Raw genomic sequence first — 20,456 nt, forward strand, 5'->3', positions numbered from 1 at the left:
TAAACCTCTAGCGAAAAGGTCTGACAAAATATTTATTCAAAAATTGACAGAGAAAGTGCTACATATACTAAAGGTAGGCGCAAAATTTTGGTCCAATGCTATTTAATTTTTTTTTTCGAATCCTGAGAATTAATTCGAAGTAATTTTTGGAAAATTTAAACGCAGAATGAAAGATTACATTATTACCGAGGGTCGAAAGTCCCTGAAAACTTTTATAATGTTTATCCCAGAGAACGACAGTGGCGCACAACCCCCGTACATGCGAATACACGAAATTTTCGATTTTCTAAATCTAACTGAAATGAAAATTGGGCCAAATCCCATCTTAATAGGAAAAGACTCTCCCATCTATATTTCAACCATTCATTTTGGTCCAAGGGTGTGGATTTTACGGCCCTTCCCATTTAGGGTCTGTTTTTCGTTCTTGTCCCCAAAACTCCCAAAAATTTCGAAAATTTAAGTCCGATCTTTGCGGCTTCTGATAGTACTGATCATTATCTTTCCAACGCATGTTTAATTTTGAAAATCGGTTATACCATTCAAAAGTTACTTTATTCAATTTCTATTTAAAAAGGGGAAAATGTTTGTATGTGTGTATGTATGTCTGTATGTGTGTGGAAAAGTTACACCAATCTGAAATGTATTTTCTGTGTTTCAAGAGGGGGGTCAGGGCCGATTCAGAACCGGTGTAGTTTGTGACTTTTGAGCACCCATAAGCCAGCTATAGAACTGGGCAGGTACAAAACGGCATATTTCTTGGGGGTTTATATCTTTGGATCAAGGAGAGACAGGAAAACCGCAAATACACCATATCAATAGCGTTGAGTTAAGCTTTCAAATGGTGCCTAAACGGTTAGGACCAGGCATACACACGGTTCAGTATAGCCGAAACTAAACTTTGAAAATTTTGGTTTTTCGACAATTACATACTCAAAATTTCAACATACGAATTGCGCTAATAACTGAGCGTTTGTAGGAGGACTCTAGACGTGTCTAACGGTGTATACCTCATACCTGGGAAAATTCGAATTTTGAAGTTATATAGGCTTCATAAATGTGATGAAATCTATTTTCTATGGGAAAAACGGTTCTTCAAGCTCAATAATTCCTGTAATACCGTCAGTTATCATACTTGATCTTGGATGCATCAGATACGACTTGTCAATACGTTTCAAACTCATGTTTAGTGATCAAAATCGGTTAAGCCGTTTCGAAGTTATCAAGCTCCAAAGTATAATCCATTTGACCATTATCGCTGAAATGGTTTATGTAGTTGTAGTGGTTACGACGTTAAATTTGATAGGGCAATCCGAGTTCATTTATCGGCCATCCCAATATTTTTTTTCAGTCTATTTCAAATAGAAAAAAAATCTAGTGTACATTCGATGAACACTAGATCATTTGAGAGATAATGCTAGAAAGGCGACCATTTATAACGCTTAACGTGAAATCGAGAAACATTACATTTAACTTCATACATTTAATTTATAAATAACTTTGAAAAACTCCTGATACAAGAATGAAAAACGATATGAATATTACGTGGCACGAAAATGTATTTTCATTTTAATGGAAAATAAAATTCTAGTTTTATTTTAAAAGATGTTTCCGTAATATTTGCAAAATTTGAAGTAAAATGCGCCACAAAAGAGCTTCAAAATACAAACTCTATCAAAGTTACTCTTTTGTGGCGCGTTTTATTTCAAATTTAGCAAATATTATGGAAACATCTTTCTCAAAATAAAACTAGAATTTTATTTTCCATCAAAATGAAAATACATCATTTTGGCGCCACGTAATATTCATATCAGCTCTTTTGTAGCTGAAATATTGTATGCGCCACTCATTTTTACGGTGTTTAGCGGTTTTTTATTCTTGTTTTAATAATTTACAGGAGTGAAAAAAAGAGAAAATTTAGTGTGATTTTTAATTTCAAATATTTCATTCAAAATTTTTTTTTTGTTTATTCTAAGAGACTTTCGGCCCTCGGTAATAATGTAATCTTTGATTCTGCGTTTAAATTTTTGCAAAAATATTAATTTATTAGTTTTTTCATGATTCAAAAAATTAATGCATTTAAATAGCATTGGACCAAGGTTTTGCGCCTACCCCCTTTAAGTAAATTGAGTTACTATACTTACGAGGATTATCCATTATATCCTTATAGCAATAAGGAAAGGAATTGTATTTGTCCATACACTGTGTTTCATTTTTCTGATCTGTGCTTTCCCTCCTATCGTTGATGACAGTAATATGAGAATGTTTCTTCTGTTTTCCTTTCCTCCATTTAACGCACAATGAAATCAGTCTCTCCATGACGAAGAAAAACGTGAGGCCCAACATAGCAACGCAACCTTTCTGGATATTTTCATCGTGCGATGAGTCTTCCGCCAAATGGGTGTGATGATGAGAATGGCCGTGTGTAGTACTCATGGCATGGGGAAGAAGATGTAGGAGAGCATCTCCGGCTAAAGTGCCGACGGCGAGGGCTACGAGATATTGTATGAGAGGTTTGTAGAACCTAAAACACAAATAATGGTACTAAAGGGGACGGAGGGTTTGAAAATTTTGAAATTCTCGATTTTTTACTATTTTAAATGAACGTAAAGGGTGATTCATTTAGAGGTACTTTTTTTGGTGAGGATTTGTTGGGAGATCGTGCATGAATGGTATCACCTAAAGTTGCTTTCTTATTCAGTATTGTTTGACATTTCATCCTAGAAAGACTTAACTCGGCATGTCTAGAAATTGTTTAGCTGTATTACGAAAATAGGCGTTCAATGAGGAATGTGTTTCGGGCGCTTAGAGCAAAAAAAATGTTTTCCGATGAGGCCCGTTTTTGGCTTATAAAACAAAATGCCCGTATTTGGGTTGATGAGCAACCCAAAGAGGTTCAAGAGTTGCCAATACATTCAGAAAAAACCACTGTATGGTGTGGTTTACGGGCCGGTGTCATCGTCGGTCCATGTCTTGGACCGGCCAGAATGTTATTGTGCCAATGTTCCAAAAATATGGCGCCAACTGAAATACATCCCGTGAAAGCAAGGCTTTACTGAGAAAACGGTTCGGTGAGTAATTTATTTCACGCTTCGAACCAGTGACTTGGCCGCCTATATCCTGTGACATCACACGTCTAGTCGTTTTCCTCTGGGGCTACCTCAAGTCCAAAGTCTACATGAATAAACTGTCTACGATTGAGGCATTGGAGGCCAGTATTACTCGAGTCACTGGTCAAATACCAATCGAAAAGCTCGAACGTGTCATCGAGAATTGGACCTTCAGAATGGACCGTCTTAACCGCAGTTATGGTCAACATTTGAAAGAAATTATCTTTAAGAAGTAATTGTAAAGAATGGTTCTTTTTTACGACAATAAAGATTTTCAAATAAAATTCATTTTTTTCATTGTTTTTTCTCTTTTAAAAAAGTACCTCTAAATCAGGGGTGGCCAAACCACGGCACGCGTGTCACGGTGTGGCACGGCGGTGTCTTAGAAGTGGCACGCGAGGACTTTTTGGAAAAATAAAAAAAAATAAAAAAAAATTAACTTAGTAAAAAATTAAAAATTTTTATTGTACGCCACTGCCTCGCGCTAGACACGTTCACGTTATTCTCTACTTAGTTGATTCTCAACTTTTGTGCGAGACGCTTCAAGTCTGTTTGCCTTGTGAGATAGTGTTTTTACAGTTTATTTCCTTTTAAAACAATTGTTTTCGAAATGACCACGAGTAAGCTATCAACCTCAAAACGTAAATATGAGGACGATATCGCGATTCGTGAATTTAAAACTGAGTGGGAAGAACAATTCTTATTTACTCATCACAACACTTCCAAGCCTTGCTGTTTGATATGTGGAATTTGTGTGGCAGTGCCAAAAAAATTTAATCTGGAGCGCCATTATAAGCAATTTCATGGCGATTTCACCAACAATTATCCTGTCGGATCACGCCTACGGACCGAATTCATCGCCAAGAAAAAAAATCTTTAGCCGGGCAACAATCTTTGTTCCAAAAAAGAAGTAATGAAATGGAAACAATGGTGAAGACTTCATATGAACTCTCGCTGTTATTAGCACGCAAGAAAAAGCCATATTCCGACGGAGAAGAGGTAATTAAAAATAGTTTACTAATATTCGCTCAAAATGTCGGTGATTCAAACATAAAACATATGGTGGACCAAATCGCTTTGTCCAAACACCGTCATGCGCCGAATTGATGATATGGGCCAGGATGTTGAAACACAAATTATCGGCGGACTACGAGACTGCAAATATTTTTCACTGGCTTTGGATGAAAGCTGTGATATCACAGGTAATGCGCAGTTGAGCATATTTGTACGCTTCGTGACAGATAGTTTCGATGTTGTGGAGGAGCTATTAGATTTGCGCCAACTGGTCTCCACAACAGGACAGGATGGCTTGGATCAAGTGAAAAATGTTATTGAAGGTAGCAAAGTGGAGTGGTCGAAATTGGAGTCGGTTTGTACAGATGGAGCGCCTTCCATGGTTGGTCGAATCAAAGGATTTGCAACGCTACTTGAAAACTTTTTAGGAAGAAATGTTTTCAAATTCCATTGTATAATCCACCAAGAAGCGTTATGTGCCAAGGACCTCGATCTATCCTCGGTGATTGAGCCTGTATCGCGGTGCATCAATAAAATACATGCTCGAGCTAGTAATCGACGACTATTCCGAGAACTTTTTCAGTAAGAAAAGGAGGAGGCAGGTGAATTACTCCTTTATTGCAGTGTTCGATGGTTGTCCAAAGGGAATGCACTGGCAAGATTTTGGAATTTGAAAGAGTGTGTTTTGCAATTTTTGGAGGAGAATGAGGAATTGCCAAACGAGTGCTCTCTGTTGAAAAATGAAGACTGGCTATGGGATTTAGCTTTCCTTGCGGACATAATGGGACATTTGAATATATTAAATTTAAGATTACAAGGAAAAGATTGTATTTTTCCAACCTTAGTTAGCCACGTAAGCTCGTTCAAAAACAAAATATCACTTTTTTATTCAGATTTTAATGAAAAAAAACTCACTCATTTTAAATTCATGAAGGAATTAGCCATCAAATTAAATAATGTTCCAAATTACGATAAGTTTAAAAATTTAATGTCAAGTCTTCAAAGCTCATTTATTACGAGATTTCAGGATTTCCAGGAGGAAAATAAAAAAATTCAACTTTTCACAAATCCTTTTTCCATTTCACTTAAAGACGTTGAAAATTATTCGCCGGAATTCCAAATGGAAATAATAGATTTGCAAAGTAATATTTTGTTGAAAAATAAACATAACGAGCTTGTTTCAAGTAAAAGTAATTCAAATTATATTGAATTTTGGAAATACGTTTCCACAGCTGATTTTCCATATCTTCACAATTTTGCTTTGCGGTATTGTTGTCGTTTTGGTTCGACATATGTTTGTGAAGAAATGTTTTCAATTATGAATGTTATTAAATCACAATATCGTTCAAAATTAACCAATAAGCTTTTGAAAAATCTAATTTTATTAGCTGTAACAAAAATTGACCCCAACATTCAAGATTTAATTAAGAAAATTCAGATTCACAAGCCACATTAACCACATCAACCATAAACATGTACTGTACTACTAGTAATAAATTAATAAACAATCTCGAGTAGTTGATAATTATATTTTTTTACTATTTAAAATAAAAAAAGGTCGTAGAAAAAGTATAGTATTCTACTCGCATGTAATGGCTATTACTCACTCTGATGAATTACGACACTCGCTTTCGCTCGTGTCGCAAACTTCATCATCGTGAGTAATAGCCATCATTACATGCTCGTGGAATAATATACTATTGTAGCTACATATATTTTTTGTTATTTCATACAAATTCCACCTACCTATTGAATTTTTTGTTAGAAAATTTTTGGTGGCACGACTAACTTTTCATAAACAGATAGTGGCACACTGTTAAGAAAGTTTGGCCACTCCTGCTCTAAATGAATCACCCTTAACATACACAACTTCAAGAATACTCTCTCAAAATTTCAGATTGATCGGAGCAAAAGTACCGGATATACAGCATGTTGAATATCCCTACGTTCGACTCGCTTTGCATCAGCTTCACGCCAGCGCGATTGAGCGTCGCGCGTCGTGAGAAACGTTCAACAGCTGTTTCCCTCCTCTTGTGTAAATTACTCCGTGATTCAAAAACATTCAGATGTGCATCACTTTACGATTTGACACACGAAAAAGCAATTGAAAATAAAAGTTACCACTCTCCCCTCCCTTTCAATAGGTTTTGCGGTTCGATAAAAGAGGGCGTTGCTACTAGCCTATTTTTTGTTATGTTGATACACTCTTCATATGAACGCATGTGAAGTTTCATGCCAATCCGTCAATTCATTATTTGTTTATAACATTCAGTATCAACGTGTCACAGTTTTTATTTTTTTACAATGGAAAAATTAAGTATCGTGCAGTGATACGCTCACTTCGTTCCCTCTGCTCGTAATATCAGACTCCTTCGATAAAGAGTCACTTTACTGACTTGGTACATAAATAACTATTTTCTTATCGAACAGCAAAAATTATTGAACAGAATATTATAATGATTTGCTATTTCTTTGACATCAGTTTCCTTCACTTTCGTGAAGTGTTTATTAAACTTACCTCTTCTGCATCACTGGGATAATAACTAAGGATAAAACTCCACAAGCGCTTATAACTATAATAGCGAGAATAGAACACAGCCAGACAAATCCATTATTTACAATAGGAGCAATGTCGTCCATATCATGATGGTCATCTAACATTTTGGTACAGTCTTTATTAACTAAGCTATATAGTAAAATGGGACACATTTTGTAGAATGAGTCTTCGTTTATTTTTTCGTACGAACTATTTAATCCCACTGATGATGGAATTTCCTCAACTTCTAAGCACTGCAAAACAACAAAAGAAATAATTACACTTTTATAAAAAAGAACTTTTTTACAATAAAACGTTTTTATTATTTTTATTATTTATGGGAGAGAATATAAAATAATTTGACGATATAAAATACTTAAAATTCCAAAAATTACACTATAATAAAAAAGTACTTTTTATAATAACACGGTTTTGTTATATACAGGACACAACATGTTTGGAAAGAATAAAATATGAATTTTTAGTAGGTGTATTAACTGTTAAAATTATAATTCCAAAAATTACACTAGTATAAAAAAAAGTACTTTTTATAATACCACGGTTGTTTAAAATGGTATTTATAATAATTAACTTATATATAAAATATGAATTTTAAGTATATCAACTTTTAATTATTTATTAAAAAAAAAGATACGCAACAGCCGTGTTCGAACTAGGGAACACTCGATCTGCAGTCTAATGTCACTGACCCACCATCAATTTGTAGATATCGATTTACTAACGAACTTTAAAATATCATTGCATTAGTCACATTTTTAAAATAGGTTGAAATAAAAAGAATCGATTTATCCATACAGGGTGATTGATTAGTGGGGTAAAGCTCCGTAGATCTGTTACAGTAATAGATAACAATAAACGTTAATAATAAAAATTGTAACCAACTTTGATTACAGATTGTTAATCAGTAATCGTAAATTGTCAGTTTTAGACAATTCAGTCTTGGCTTGCCTAAAACTTGGGAGAGATTTAGACCCGTAATTAATATTTTGCTCTGAAAAATGAAAATATCTCGAAAACTACTAAATTTAGATATAGGGAATAAAGTATTTTTATTTAATAAAAATAATTTTAATTATATTTAAATACTTTAATTTTTATATAAAAATTAAGTACTTACTTTTATATAAAAATGAAAGTACGGTAATGGTACTTTTTGATAGTGATATAAAATACAAGGTGTTTTATTTAAAATTACTGAGAAAATAATGTACTTGCGTTTTGACTCACCCTGTATTCAATATAAAGAAAATTAGCAATATCGATTATTTATGAAAATTTTGACAATAAATAAAAAAATATGGCATTAATAACCCATTGCCGTTGTGCTTATTTTTATTTATACAGGGAGTTAAACTTGTTACGATTTTCATATATAATTGGTTATAACTTTGTAAATACCCTGTATAACATACAAAACCTTTATATTTTTGTAATGGAGAAGTTAAGAAGATTTCGAATATAAAATAAAATACACTATATTATCGAACACTCTGTAACATTCTAACTAATTTTGTAATGTGAAGTTCAAAGTTGGCTATAATTTTTGTTATTAACTTTTATCGCTATCCATTACTACAACGGATCTACGGAACTTTACCTCACTAATCAATCACCGTGTATAAATAATAGCAGTTAAATATTGCATTGTTAGCTAGTTCTAAGCTATTCTGAAAATTTCAGGTACCTAGGTAGCCTAGAACTATTTTTAAAATGGATTACAAAATTTGCGGAAACCGTGACAACAACCAAGCCAAGTATATTATAAAAACGTTTTAAAAATTATGAACAATGAAACATAACTTTATAATACATACAAAATATCTTTTTTCTACAACCGTGTTAAAAATGCAATTTTTAGCACTCCATAGGAGCGTTAAAAATGCTACTTTAAGGCACTAGTGCTTTAAAAATTTTAAGGCACTGCAGTTAAAAGTGAATTGTCAACTTGTGAAACGTCAAAATATTTATATTTCATTTATTAACATTAATATTAATAGAACAACTTGCGCAATTTGAAAAAGGTGGTTTAAAAGGTTTTTTAAAATTTAATTTAAACTGTATTATTGCATTTTTAACACGTTTGTAGAAAAAAACTATTAAAATTTGTTAGAATATACAACAATAAAAGTAGATGTTGTTCTATAGTTGTTATGATTTACGTATTGACAGTATAGACAGTTTTGATGTAATGTCAAGAAACATATAAAAATGGAATGTCAGTAAAAGTTTTTGTAGGTATTGTCCTGTAATTGAGAATGAATAAATTATAATTGTTGATATATAAGACGTTTGTAGAAAAAATATTGTATGATATACGTGTTAAAAAGTACATTTTTAAGGCACTCATGTGAATTGCAGAATTCGTTTAGCTCATTCTGCAAACTTTCACATGCGTGTCTTAAAATTGTACTTTTAACACTTATATCATAAATAACTATTAAGATTATTTATATTAAGTATTTAGTCACATAGTTATCATGGTTATACATTTTAAACATTTTACATTTTATATCTCGGGAAAGAGAAATGTGGGACGTAGGAGGATTTCCTGGTTGCGAAATTTAAGGGAGTGGTATGGGTGCAGTTCAATACAGTTGTTCAGAGCTGCAGCCAACAAAGTTAAGATTGCTGTGATGGTAGCCAACATCCGATAGGAGACGGTACTGCAAGAAGAAGAATACATTTTATACAGGTTTTAAAAACTCCCTGCCACGGCCTAGGGACACAATAAAGTATTCAACCAGTGCATATTACCAGTTATCACATATGGCTCACAAACATGGACTTTTACAAAGGAGAACATCGACAGGATTACAAAACACAAAGAGCAATGGAAAGACAGATGCTGGGTATCGGTCTTAAAGACAGGAAAAGAAACTCATGGATCAGAGAAAAATCAAAGCTGAACTATGTATTAAGACAGGTTGCAAAACTTAAATAGTGGAACTTCGCCGGCCACACTCTGCGGCAAAAAGATGAAAGATGGAATAAGCGAATTCTATACTGTCGACCACGAGAACAGAAAAGAAAAAGAGGAAGACCACAGACGAGATGGACGGACGACCTTAAGAGCCAATTTCTCATATCAAGTTCAACTCCAGTTTAACCTGAACTTTTAGTGAACGTCAGTTTAAAGTCAAAATCGTCTTTCTCAATCCACGTTCACCCGATGGCAGTTTAAACTTGAACGATGCTTGAACGCTGGAATTTGCCCGTTCAAAGATTTCACAACCCAGTTCAGATGATTTCATGGATTGCGCATGCGTTGTATTAACACGAAACGCTGTCATAATATAAATATAACCTATTTTATTATATTAAGGCTAACGATAAACGATAACATTATTTTTGTCTTTATTACATTTATTTATAATTATTAAAATGACTATTTGACTATATACTTAAATTTAAAATAAGAAAATCTACGGTTTCGTTTTGATTTAAATCTGTCTCTCTCCATCCCCCGATAGTACTATTTCTAGGTCTACCTGTTGTCAAGGAGGCTCTGAGGAAGACAAATTTACACCAACACGACCGTAGTTTCTCGATATAAAGGGTACCCCCCGTTAAGATAGGCAAAATGCCCTCACTCTCAGAATTCAATCTTTTTAATTTTTCTACGTTCTGTGCAATTAAAAAATGAGATAACGCGGATTTTTAGCTCGCCACCCCCCTTACCCCTCCCCCACAGACTAAAACGTACATTTTTAGATTTAATTTTTTTTAGTTGGGTTGCAATTGATATAAAAATTTTAAAAAATTCACACGTGTAACTGAGGCTTTTACAAAACATGTCCATTTTTTATGGACCCTTAGGTCGAGTGTACATAACCTCAAATTTTTTTTAACTTTTTTAAAACCTATAATTTTCTTTTGGAGGGGGCTGCAGGTCTAATTTTTTTTGCATTTTATGTATTTTATCAAAAGCTATCTCTCTGATTTTTTCAGATTTTTCCGTCAGGTGCGCCATCTTGAAAAATCCGGAAAACTGTTTTTGCAGGGGGTTTTTAGGTATTTTCTCCATTTTATAGACTGCAACATAGATCAACTCATGGTTTTGTTAATAGATTATGTATAATTTGAAATAAATGAGTATTTTAGGATTATCAAAAATTGGGCAAAATACCTTTAAACCCCCCAAAAACCATGTTCTTTTAAGGTATGTAAGGGTTTTTGCGGGCTTAATGATATTTTTTGAGGTCGATACAGCCTGAATATATTTTTTATTTTTTTACGTTCTATATGATTTTAAAAAATTAGGACTCACCGCAATTTTAGCCCACTTCCCCTATTCCCCCTCCCCCACAGCCAAAAATGTCAATTTTTCTATTTTATTTTTTTTAAGTTGGTTTGCAATTAGGTTAAAAATGTTGTTCTGAAGCTATTTCTTTGTGGCATTTTTGTAATTAACTATTCTAAATGGGAAATAAGCCACAATTTAACTAAAAAATGATTTTATTTTCCATCTGTAATGCGATAGAGAGAATTCGATAATCTGTGACGCATTGAAAAAATGGTTTGGGACGATCTATATAAATAAGTCAGATTAAATTAAATTATTAGAAGAGTTTTTTACCAAGCAACCTTTTTGTTTAATTTATTAATATTTTGTATTTTGACAACGACGTCCGTGGTGGACGTCGAAACGTTAATAAAATCATTTTTTAGTTAAATTGTGGCTTATGTCGCATTTAGAATAGTTAGTACCTAATTATTAAATTATAAATTACAAAAAATTCACACGCAGAGCTGAGGCTGTTACAGAACGTCTATTTTTATGGACCCGAAGGTCGAATGTACATATTATAACCTCATTTTTTTTGTTTTTTATAGGTACGTATAACTTTTTTTGGCGATGGTTGCTAATTTTTTTTTGTCTTTTGTGTATTTTACAAACCATCTACGTTTGGCTCCTAATGCAAATAATCCACGCTGTATGCTTGTCCCGTTAGGTAAATTATTCCGATTATTTTTTTGCACAAACTCACTCAAAAACAGGTCCTTATAACAAATCCACAAGGTGCCAGGCAGTACCGCGATCGGAAAATTATTTAAACATTTTTTTTAAACGAATTCAAAAAATCAATTTTTTCACTTCGGACAAATTTGTTTTAGATTCTCTGGATCAAGCTGGGCAAAAAAGGTATCTTGTGATTTTTCTATAAAATTGACTGTTGTCGAGTTACATGCAATTTCAAATTTGAAAAACGCGAAAATGGCCATTTTCAAGGCTTAATAACTCAGTTAAAAATTATTATTATGAAAGTCATAAAGTGACCAACTCAAAGTTTAAAGCCCCCCTGCAATAGTCTAAAGAAATTTTTGTCATTATTTTATTGCTATTATTTTTAATAATTAAAAATGAGCGCTAAATCCGCGAGAGAGAGATGTACAATATTCATTGGACGTTTTAAAAAAATATCGATTGGAAGTCAAAAATACGTTTTAAAAAATAAAAAAAAAATTTGAGATTATATGTATGTATTGTACACTCGATCTACACGGGTCTATAAAAAATAGATGTTTTGTAGACGCCTCATAAAAATTTTAAATTAATTGCAACTTTAAACAAAAAAAAAAAAATAGAAAAATTGACGTTTTTGTGGTGACAGGGGGGGGGGGTGGTGTGCTAAAAATGCGATTAGTCTTATTTTTTATTCACATATAACGTAAAAAAAAATGAAAAAAAATATTCAGGCTGTATCGATCTCAAAAAATTATATCATTAAGCCCGCAAAAACCCTTACATAACATAAAAAACATGGTTTTTGGGGGGTTTAAAGGTATTTTGCCCAATCTTTGATAATCCTAAAATACTCATTTGTTTTAAGTTATACATAATCTATTAACAAAACCTTGAGTTGATCTATGTTGCAGTCTATAAAATGGAGAAAATCCCTAAAAACCCCCTAAAAAAACAGTTTTCCGGATTTTTCAAGATGGCGCACCTGACGGAAAAATCTGAAAAAAATCAGAGAGATAGCTTTTGATAAAATACACAAAATACAAAAAAAATTGGACCTGCAGCCCCCTCCAAAAAAAAGTTATAGGTTTTAAAAAAGTAAAAAAAAATTGAGGTTATGTACACTCGAAATAAGGGTCCATAAAAAATGGACGTGTTTTGTAAAAGCCTCAGCTACACGTGTCAATTTTTTGAAATTTTTAAATCAATTGCAACCCAACTAAAAAAAATTAAATCTAAAAATCTACGTTTTTGGCTGTGGGGGAGGGGTAAGGGGGTGGCGAGCTAAAAATCCGCGTTATCTCATTTTTTAATTGCACAGAACGTAAAAAAATTTAAAAAAATGAATTCTGAGAGTGAGGGCATTTTGCCTATCTTAACGGAGGGTACCCTTTTTGCTGCGATATTTATATCGCAGTATGGTTAGAACGCCCTCTAACGGGGAATAAGTGAAATGAATTTCGACTCGATTTAAGTTCTCTGTTTAACCCAGGTATGACAATACCAAAAGGCACCGTTAGGAAAACATTCCAATTTACGATTACGAAATTCATTTCATTTAAATTTAACTTTATTCAAAAACAGCATAAAAAAGGTCGTACAAAATGGCGATAGTTTTTTACCTTTTGCCATCTATTGGCATTTCTCGAAAGCTGTAGAACGTGCACTCACAATGAGAAACGCATTCCAAAAAAACCGAAGTTCACCGGTGAACCCCGTTCAACTGAACCATAGATTAACGCTGTTATGAGAAATCGACCCTTAAAGAGCGGCAGGAAAAGACTGGATGTAGACCGCCCAGAATAGAGACCAATGGAGATTAACAGAGGAGGCCTATGCCCAGGAATGGGCGATAGATAGGTAGATTGTTTATCTGGGGTGATTTCTCTACAGTATTATTAATTATTGATTTTTATGCCCATATTAATAGTCCAGTATCAAGACCTCGTCGATGCTCGAGACCGACCTTGAATCAAATTTGTGTGTAAACTAAATAAAAACTTGATTCAAGGTCGGTCTCAAGCATCGACGCCGGCCGTCTAGAGACTCGAGCACTAATACCGGGCTTAGTGTTTTAGATCCTCAACACTACGGTTAAATTTGTTTCTAAGTAGTAGATTTTCCAGGTTATGTATTTCTCCGCAGTCACACATGTCAGGTATATTCAGCAGCCTCCATGTAAATGTAAAGTTTGACTAGTCGGTGCTATGCCGGTTCTTAAAGAGTTCACCATGCACCACGTCGATCAATCCTTTAAAATCACGCTTTGTGGAGTTTCTGTTAGGCTCGATGCATATTTGCGTGTTTTCAAGCTGTGAGCAAGCTACGTGCGATTGCTGGCGGTTCAGCAGTACATGAGTTGAATTTATTCACTGCACACTACACCGCCACATGCACGCCGATTGAAAACAAGTCAGGCGATTTGGCAGTCCGTGAGGGGCAATCATTCAGTACACGTTGACCGCGCCATCAATTTTAACGCAGATATAGAGCTGTTTATTTCTGGCGTGTATTGACGAGATACAATGTAGAAGAGATAAAATGTAGAATCGAGATAGCCCGCACGACATTTTTAAAAATGAGGTCATTCTTCTGTAATGATACCTTGCAGCTTCAACTTCGAAAGCGCATGATTAAATGCTACATTTGGTCAGTCCTCTTGTATGGTGTCGAAGCAGGGACATTAAAAATATCCACCATTAACCGTTTGGAGGCCTTTGAAATGTGGCTGCACAGACGTATTCTGAAAATACCATGGACGGCTATGCTGACAAAGGTGGCAGTCCTTAAGAGAGCAAATGCTACCTGCGAGCTGCTTGATAACATCAAATATAGAAAGATGGCCTATTTTGGACACGTAGTAAGGGGAGACCGGTATAATATTCTTCAACTTATTATGATGGGTAAAATCGAAGGACGCAGAGGAATTGGTACAAAGCAGGCCTCTTGGTTGAAGAATATCCGAGAGTGGACAGGAATAAAGAAAGCAGAACACCTATTTAGAATAGCTCGAGACAGAGACAGTTTCGCCATGTTAATCGCCAACGTCAAGGGGTTTTGATAGGGCACGTTAAGAAGAAGAATTGACGCCGAGAAACCGCTCAAATGTTGTAACGGGTACGAAGGTCATTGATATATCACCCCTTAATTTTTTGTGTTAAAACCGTAAGTACGCCCCTAGTATTATTTTTGTTCCACCCTGTATGCGGAATCCGTTTCGTAAATTGTACTGTGAGTGTGTGGAATTGGATCACCTGATTCTCTTTCGTTGCTCACGATGTTAAATATTGTGTATTTTGTCGATTTTACCTTATCAGGATTTTAGCGTGAATATCATATCTGTTTTCGTACGAGGGACCTTGTTAGGTTTATTTTATCTAATGCCGTCAAAACGATTTTGGTCATAATTCTTTAATAGATCATTTGTTTGTCTTCGGCTAAATATCAAAAGAGTTTAATGTTTTTTTGAGACTGAATTCTGTCCACTTGAGTTGGAATGTCGATAAGTGCCTCTGAGTTGTTTGTGTTAATCCAATAGGTTCACACGTGCAGTATTGCTGACGGTGTGAGAATCAGGCTTCCCATGGGATCCTAGAGTAAACTGCTTACAGATAATGAGTATTTTCTTACTGGCTGAGAAACATGCATGGCGTCGAATTACGAGGTTTAACAGAGAATGATTTTGCTTGTTTATTGGCCAAGACTTTGATTGATGGAGTGAATTTAAGTAGGAATTGGTTGTGAGAATGATTCATGGGAGGATTGAATGATCTTTGGAAAGGGCGTTGAATTTTAGGGTCCGCTGTCTTGCAGCGACACCTGAGTTACCAGTTTGTGTTGAAGTTCCAGTTAAGTTTGTGCAATTTTATTGCTGAAGTTTTTGTGTTTGAGTTAGTGTTCGTTCCAGTATGGCCTAAGCAAGCCGCAGGCCACCGCGTTCCGCTGTTTTTAGGCGAACGCAATATTTTTGTACCAATGTCGGTATACTAATCTTTCCTTACATGCAAGCAGAAGTTAAGAAGTTTTCTTTTTGTGTTACTAGCTTCAACACCCTAGTTAAAGCATGCAGTTTGCTTCTATTCTAGTATTTTTTTTTGGATCCAGTTTAATATACTGAAGAAATAATAAGTTTCTTCAATTATTTTGTTCGAGTAGTGCTAATTTGCTTTTGAGAAATACAATCAATGCTGAATTTTTCTATGAACTATGAATTTTTCTATGAACTATGAATTTTTCTATGAACTATGGAATTTTTTATGAACTATGGGAAGTAACCTGGTATACTTTTATGGTATCAATTCATTTGTAAAGTGACTATAGTGAGTGAATTTGTGCCTTGGACTTAAGAACAACCACGAAGATTCAGGATTGATAAACAAGGTATTTTTTTTTGTAAACTTTTTAGTTTCTTTTTTTGGTAATCACGATCTCTATTTGTACACCGTAAGAGATCACAAATTTAATTTCTTTTTGTCTTAATAAATAATGTTTCATTTGCTAAATACAATCTTATTATTTCTCTTTTCCTTCTCTCTTGTTTCGTCCAACAAAAATTTAGTTGAGTAAAGTACAACAAGGTAAGTCACGCTATATTTGTTTTCACGCAATATTTGTTTTCACGTGAAAGTATTTTATATATTTTACATTGACTATGTTTTTTTTGTTGCTTAATTTTTTGATCTAGCTATTTTTCTTTTAATATTTCTACTTTTTGTATATTTTTGGTTCCCATAAGGTAACCAGTGGCGCCCAATATTTTATTTCTTTTTATTTGACATTCTTACTCTGATTTTCCTATTATTTTTATTTCTAAGCTAATAAGAGTATATTAATAACATCCCTTAAAGAATTACCCTATATCTCTTCCGACTCTGAGCCACCGTGGACAATGTTCTTCAATTTGTGTAGCATCCGCTTATATGACATATCAACATCTTGTCAAATTCTATTTCCCTTTCTTAGGCATGTTACATAGAAATGTCGCCCACCGTGTTTGGGGGATTACAATGTGTATTGACGGGGAAACTTATTCTTTTTCTCATGATCATTTTTCAGTGCGTCACAGTTTTTCGATTTCTTTCTAACGCATTAAATTGTATGTGACAGAAAAAAAGGCACGTCCGTGATTAGACATTTACAACATTTATTCTAGTTATTCTAGTTGTCGATAGATGGCGCCATAATAAAAAAAATAATTTTTTGTAATTAGATAATAATATTACAAATATAATCTGTATAATTTATAAGACTATACAAATCAAAGAAAATAGGCATTTTATAAATGCAAGAAACACATTTGATTTGTTTTTATTCCAAATTGAAAATAAAATGTGACAACTGTCAGATTTAACCAAAATATCATGTTAGAATAAATTTCATAAATGTATATTATAACGGACTTACACTTTTTCCTATCATTTGTTACGCACTGAAAAATGCTCATGAAAAGGACAATAGCTTGAAAACAAGCAGCGTGCACGCAGATTGAAAAGATGCAAATGTGCATCGAGCCCTAGTGGGAAAGAAGCTGGTGGTTCGCCTAGCAAGGCGCTAAGATAGCGCTTTCTTGATTTTTGTCTGCCAGGATACGGTTCGTAGCTAAAAAGGGGATGGTGCGGCGGTTGTCAAAGGTTTGTTGGGATTTTTCGGTGGATTCGTGGACCGTTCTGCGGGAGTCAGGATTTGAGAGGCCTGAAGCTTTGTGGAATTTATCCACAGAGGTGTGTTTCATTCAGCGAGTAATGAGGCACCTTTTTTAAAAATTAGGTAAGAGTGGAATCTTGGACCTTGTCCGTGGCATCCATGAAGCGCCTTGAAGTATTTGAAATGTGGTGCTACAGACGCACACTGAGAATCTCTTGAATGGACAGAGTTGTTAATAGAATGAGGAAGGACCCAGAAATAAGTATAGTTATGTTCCGTACTTCTTCGGGGTCACCAATGTTCCGTTGGTGGGTGTTGACGGAAACGATTAAATGGAATTAAAATAAGTGTAAAAACAACGAACAGTAATACTTATTTATTTTTGGTTAAAAAGGCGTGCTTATATCTCGTAAGAAGGTTGTTATTATTTGGCCCAGCGAGGGTTGTGTATCGACTCGTTGTGGATCGACTGACTGAAAACACATGTCTGTGGTTTTAAGTTAAAGACTAATTTATTGACATAAAGAGGCTGGCCCTTAGAAGCGTCTTCGAATGCATTTCAAAAGTGATTTATTAAGGTCTGATAAGGTAACTATTTAATGGGGAATTTGTTTCCCAGAAAAGGCCATTAATTTTATACAATCTGGTTTTGTATTTTAGGAGGGAAACACATGTGAATTTTAAATGACCCATATTATTTTCGTTTAGAAAAGAAAGTTAATATTTAAAATTAGCAATTAAAAAAATAATAAATGAAGCGTGTCGCTATAGTTATAAGACGATGTAAACTGGAATATATGGGCCGGCCACGTAGTGCGTAACAAACATCGACACAGCCTGCACAAAACTTTGTGCAGGGTAAGGTGAACAGCAAGGGAGGCCCATAAAGGCTTAGGCAAATATCACGGCTACACAATCTCGAGATTGGTACAACTTAACGACTATAGGACTTTTTAGAGCAGGAGTCATTAAAGTTATAATAACCGTGCTGATAGCCAACATCCTTAACGAATAGGTACTGCAAATTTTATAAATTTATCGTCCGGTTCCGGGGCAAAGTCGCAGTTTTCATAACTCAGATATTCTAAGGGTGGGTAGTTAACTCCTCACTTACATAACTCCAAATCTGGATGATAAGAATTTTTTGGTAGGTTCTTCTCTCCCCTATGGATTTACTTTTCAGTAATGACTTGCCAAATTTCTAAAACTATGTCAATAAATCAGATTTTCTACACAGTATTGTTGCATGGTCTACTTCGACGTTATTTTCAATTGATTTTAAATCAGGAAAAGCTTGGTCAAGAAATGGTTGTCAACTTCCTATCTCCCAACCAAAATCTTAACGTCCAGTATTGCCTTTTTATAATCACATATCCTTACCATGCAAGGTAATGGGCTGTTCGGACGCGGTATTTATTTAATATTAGAAAGAGTTGGGAGATACTAAATGATCTTGCCTAAATCTTAGTATTTTTTTACTCCTGATAATGTTTCTCTATTTTTAAACGCTTTTCTTTCAATAGTTTGCATCAAATCTTTAGACGTTAATTTGACTGACTTTTCTTCAATGCAAATGAATGAAAATTTGCAGACATATGCATCCGCGGGAACAATACACGAATAGTCAATAAAAAATATTTTTTTATGTTTATTAATTGTTTAAATCAAAAAAAAAAAAACGAAAAAAAGATTTTAATGGAAAATGCTTAAATTCTCTTGTTTTTACAATGTAGAAACTTGAAACTTTTACATATTTGAGCGAACTATACTCTAACAAGAGTGAACGGTCCATATAATAATTCCAGGTATGTTCCTGTATAAATTACCCTCCTTGAAGGTGGTGTAAAAGGTACTCATCATTTATGTATTGTCTTTTGAAAGGATTACTAGAGAAAATCCAAATAAATTTTGAAAAATGGCTGAAATCGCTGAAATTCTTGTAACAGATTTCGTAATGAGTGAACATTGGTCTAAGTTATTGGTGGTAAATGATATTAATACTAATTTATATTAATTTATATTTAATAATGATATTAATATTAATATTAATACTAATGATATTAACTATACATAATTTCCCTTTTTACGTTAATTGTTTACGTTATGCTTCATAAATAAACAATAAAGCTTCAAATTTTGAACGCTCATATATTTGTTTAAATATAAATCGGCGTTTATTCGTGTCAAATTTCAATACGATACGAAACAAAACTTCAACCAAAACTCGAATTCAAAAAATTATTTTTTCATCGTAATCTTAGAAAAACCACCGGTAGAGACGTTTTGTGCTACAATTAACATTAGAATTCGTTTTGTCGTATTAATTAATTAAACGCTTTTCTTTAGTTCAATCGTTTGCGTCAAATCTTTGGACGTTAATTTGACTGCCTTTTCTTCAAAGCAAATGACTAAAAATTTGCAGACATATGCATTCGAGGGAACAATACACGAATAGTCAATAAAAAATTTTTTTGTTTATTAATTCTTTAAATAAAAAAACGATTTTAACGGAAAATGCTTAAATTCTCTTGTTTTTTACAATGAAGAAACTTGAAACTTTTACAGATTGTAGCTAATTATATGAACTATACATAATTTCACTTTTTACGTTAATTGTTTACGTTTTGCTTCATAAATAAACAATAAAGTTTCAAATTTTTTGCCGATTCCGACTACTTTTCATGTTTGTACATCATTATGTTTTATACATATTTTAATAAACATGACGATATATTTTAATGTTTGAAAAGTGTAAGACTAAAAAGTAAAAAATGAAAAAATATGAAAAAAAAAAATAAGAAACGCTTTTCTTTAGTTACGAATGACTAAAAATTAAACATATTATAAAAAAATCAACTAAAAAGCAAAAAATAAAAAAAATCTAACACATTCGTTAAAGAAAAGCGTGGTGCGAAAACCATTTATTCGATGAAGACGCTTTTCTTTGACGAATGTATTAGATTTTTTCAATTTTTTTATTTTTTGCTTTTTAGTTGATTTTTTTATAATATGGTTTAATTTTAGTCACTCGTAACTAAAGAAAAGCGTTTCTTAAAAATATTATTTTCATATTTTTTTATTTGTGTTTTGTCTTTGTGATCCATCCGCAAGTTCCTATAACTTTCTAGACCTAATATTTTTGTGTACTCCCAAATTTACGTTTTAAAATATT

At 33.6% G+C, this 20,456-nt stretch overlaps 1 protein-coding gene across 2 annotated transcripts in view; it reads right to left on the reverse strand.

Moving 5' to 3' along the window:
• Positions 1–20,456, reverse strand: part of LOC114327390 (zinc transporter ZIP6) — a 182,896-nt gene that overhangs the window by 36,307 nt on the left and 126,133 nt on the right. For both annotated transcript variants that reach the window (XM_028275989.2, XM_028275987.2), the window contains exons 4-5: positions 6,640–6,911; positions 2,142–2,521 (exon numbers count right to left, since the gene is read on the reverse strand). In XM_028275989.2, coding sequence (XP_028131790.2) covers positions 2,142–2,521; positions 6,640–6,911 — 652 coding nt within the window. The remainder of the gene's footprint in view (positions 1–2,141; positions 2,522–6,639; positions 6,912–20,456) is intronic.

This window comes from Diabrotica virgifera, chromosome 4 (genome assembly GCF_917563875.1).
Source record: "Diabrotica virgifera virgifera chromosome 4, PGI_DIABVI_V3a".
In the NCBI taxonomy this organism is placed as follows: Eukaryota; Metazoa; Arthropoda; class Insecta; order Coleoptera; family Chrysomelidae; genus Diabrotica; species Diabrotica virgifera.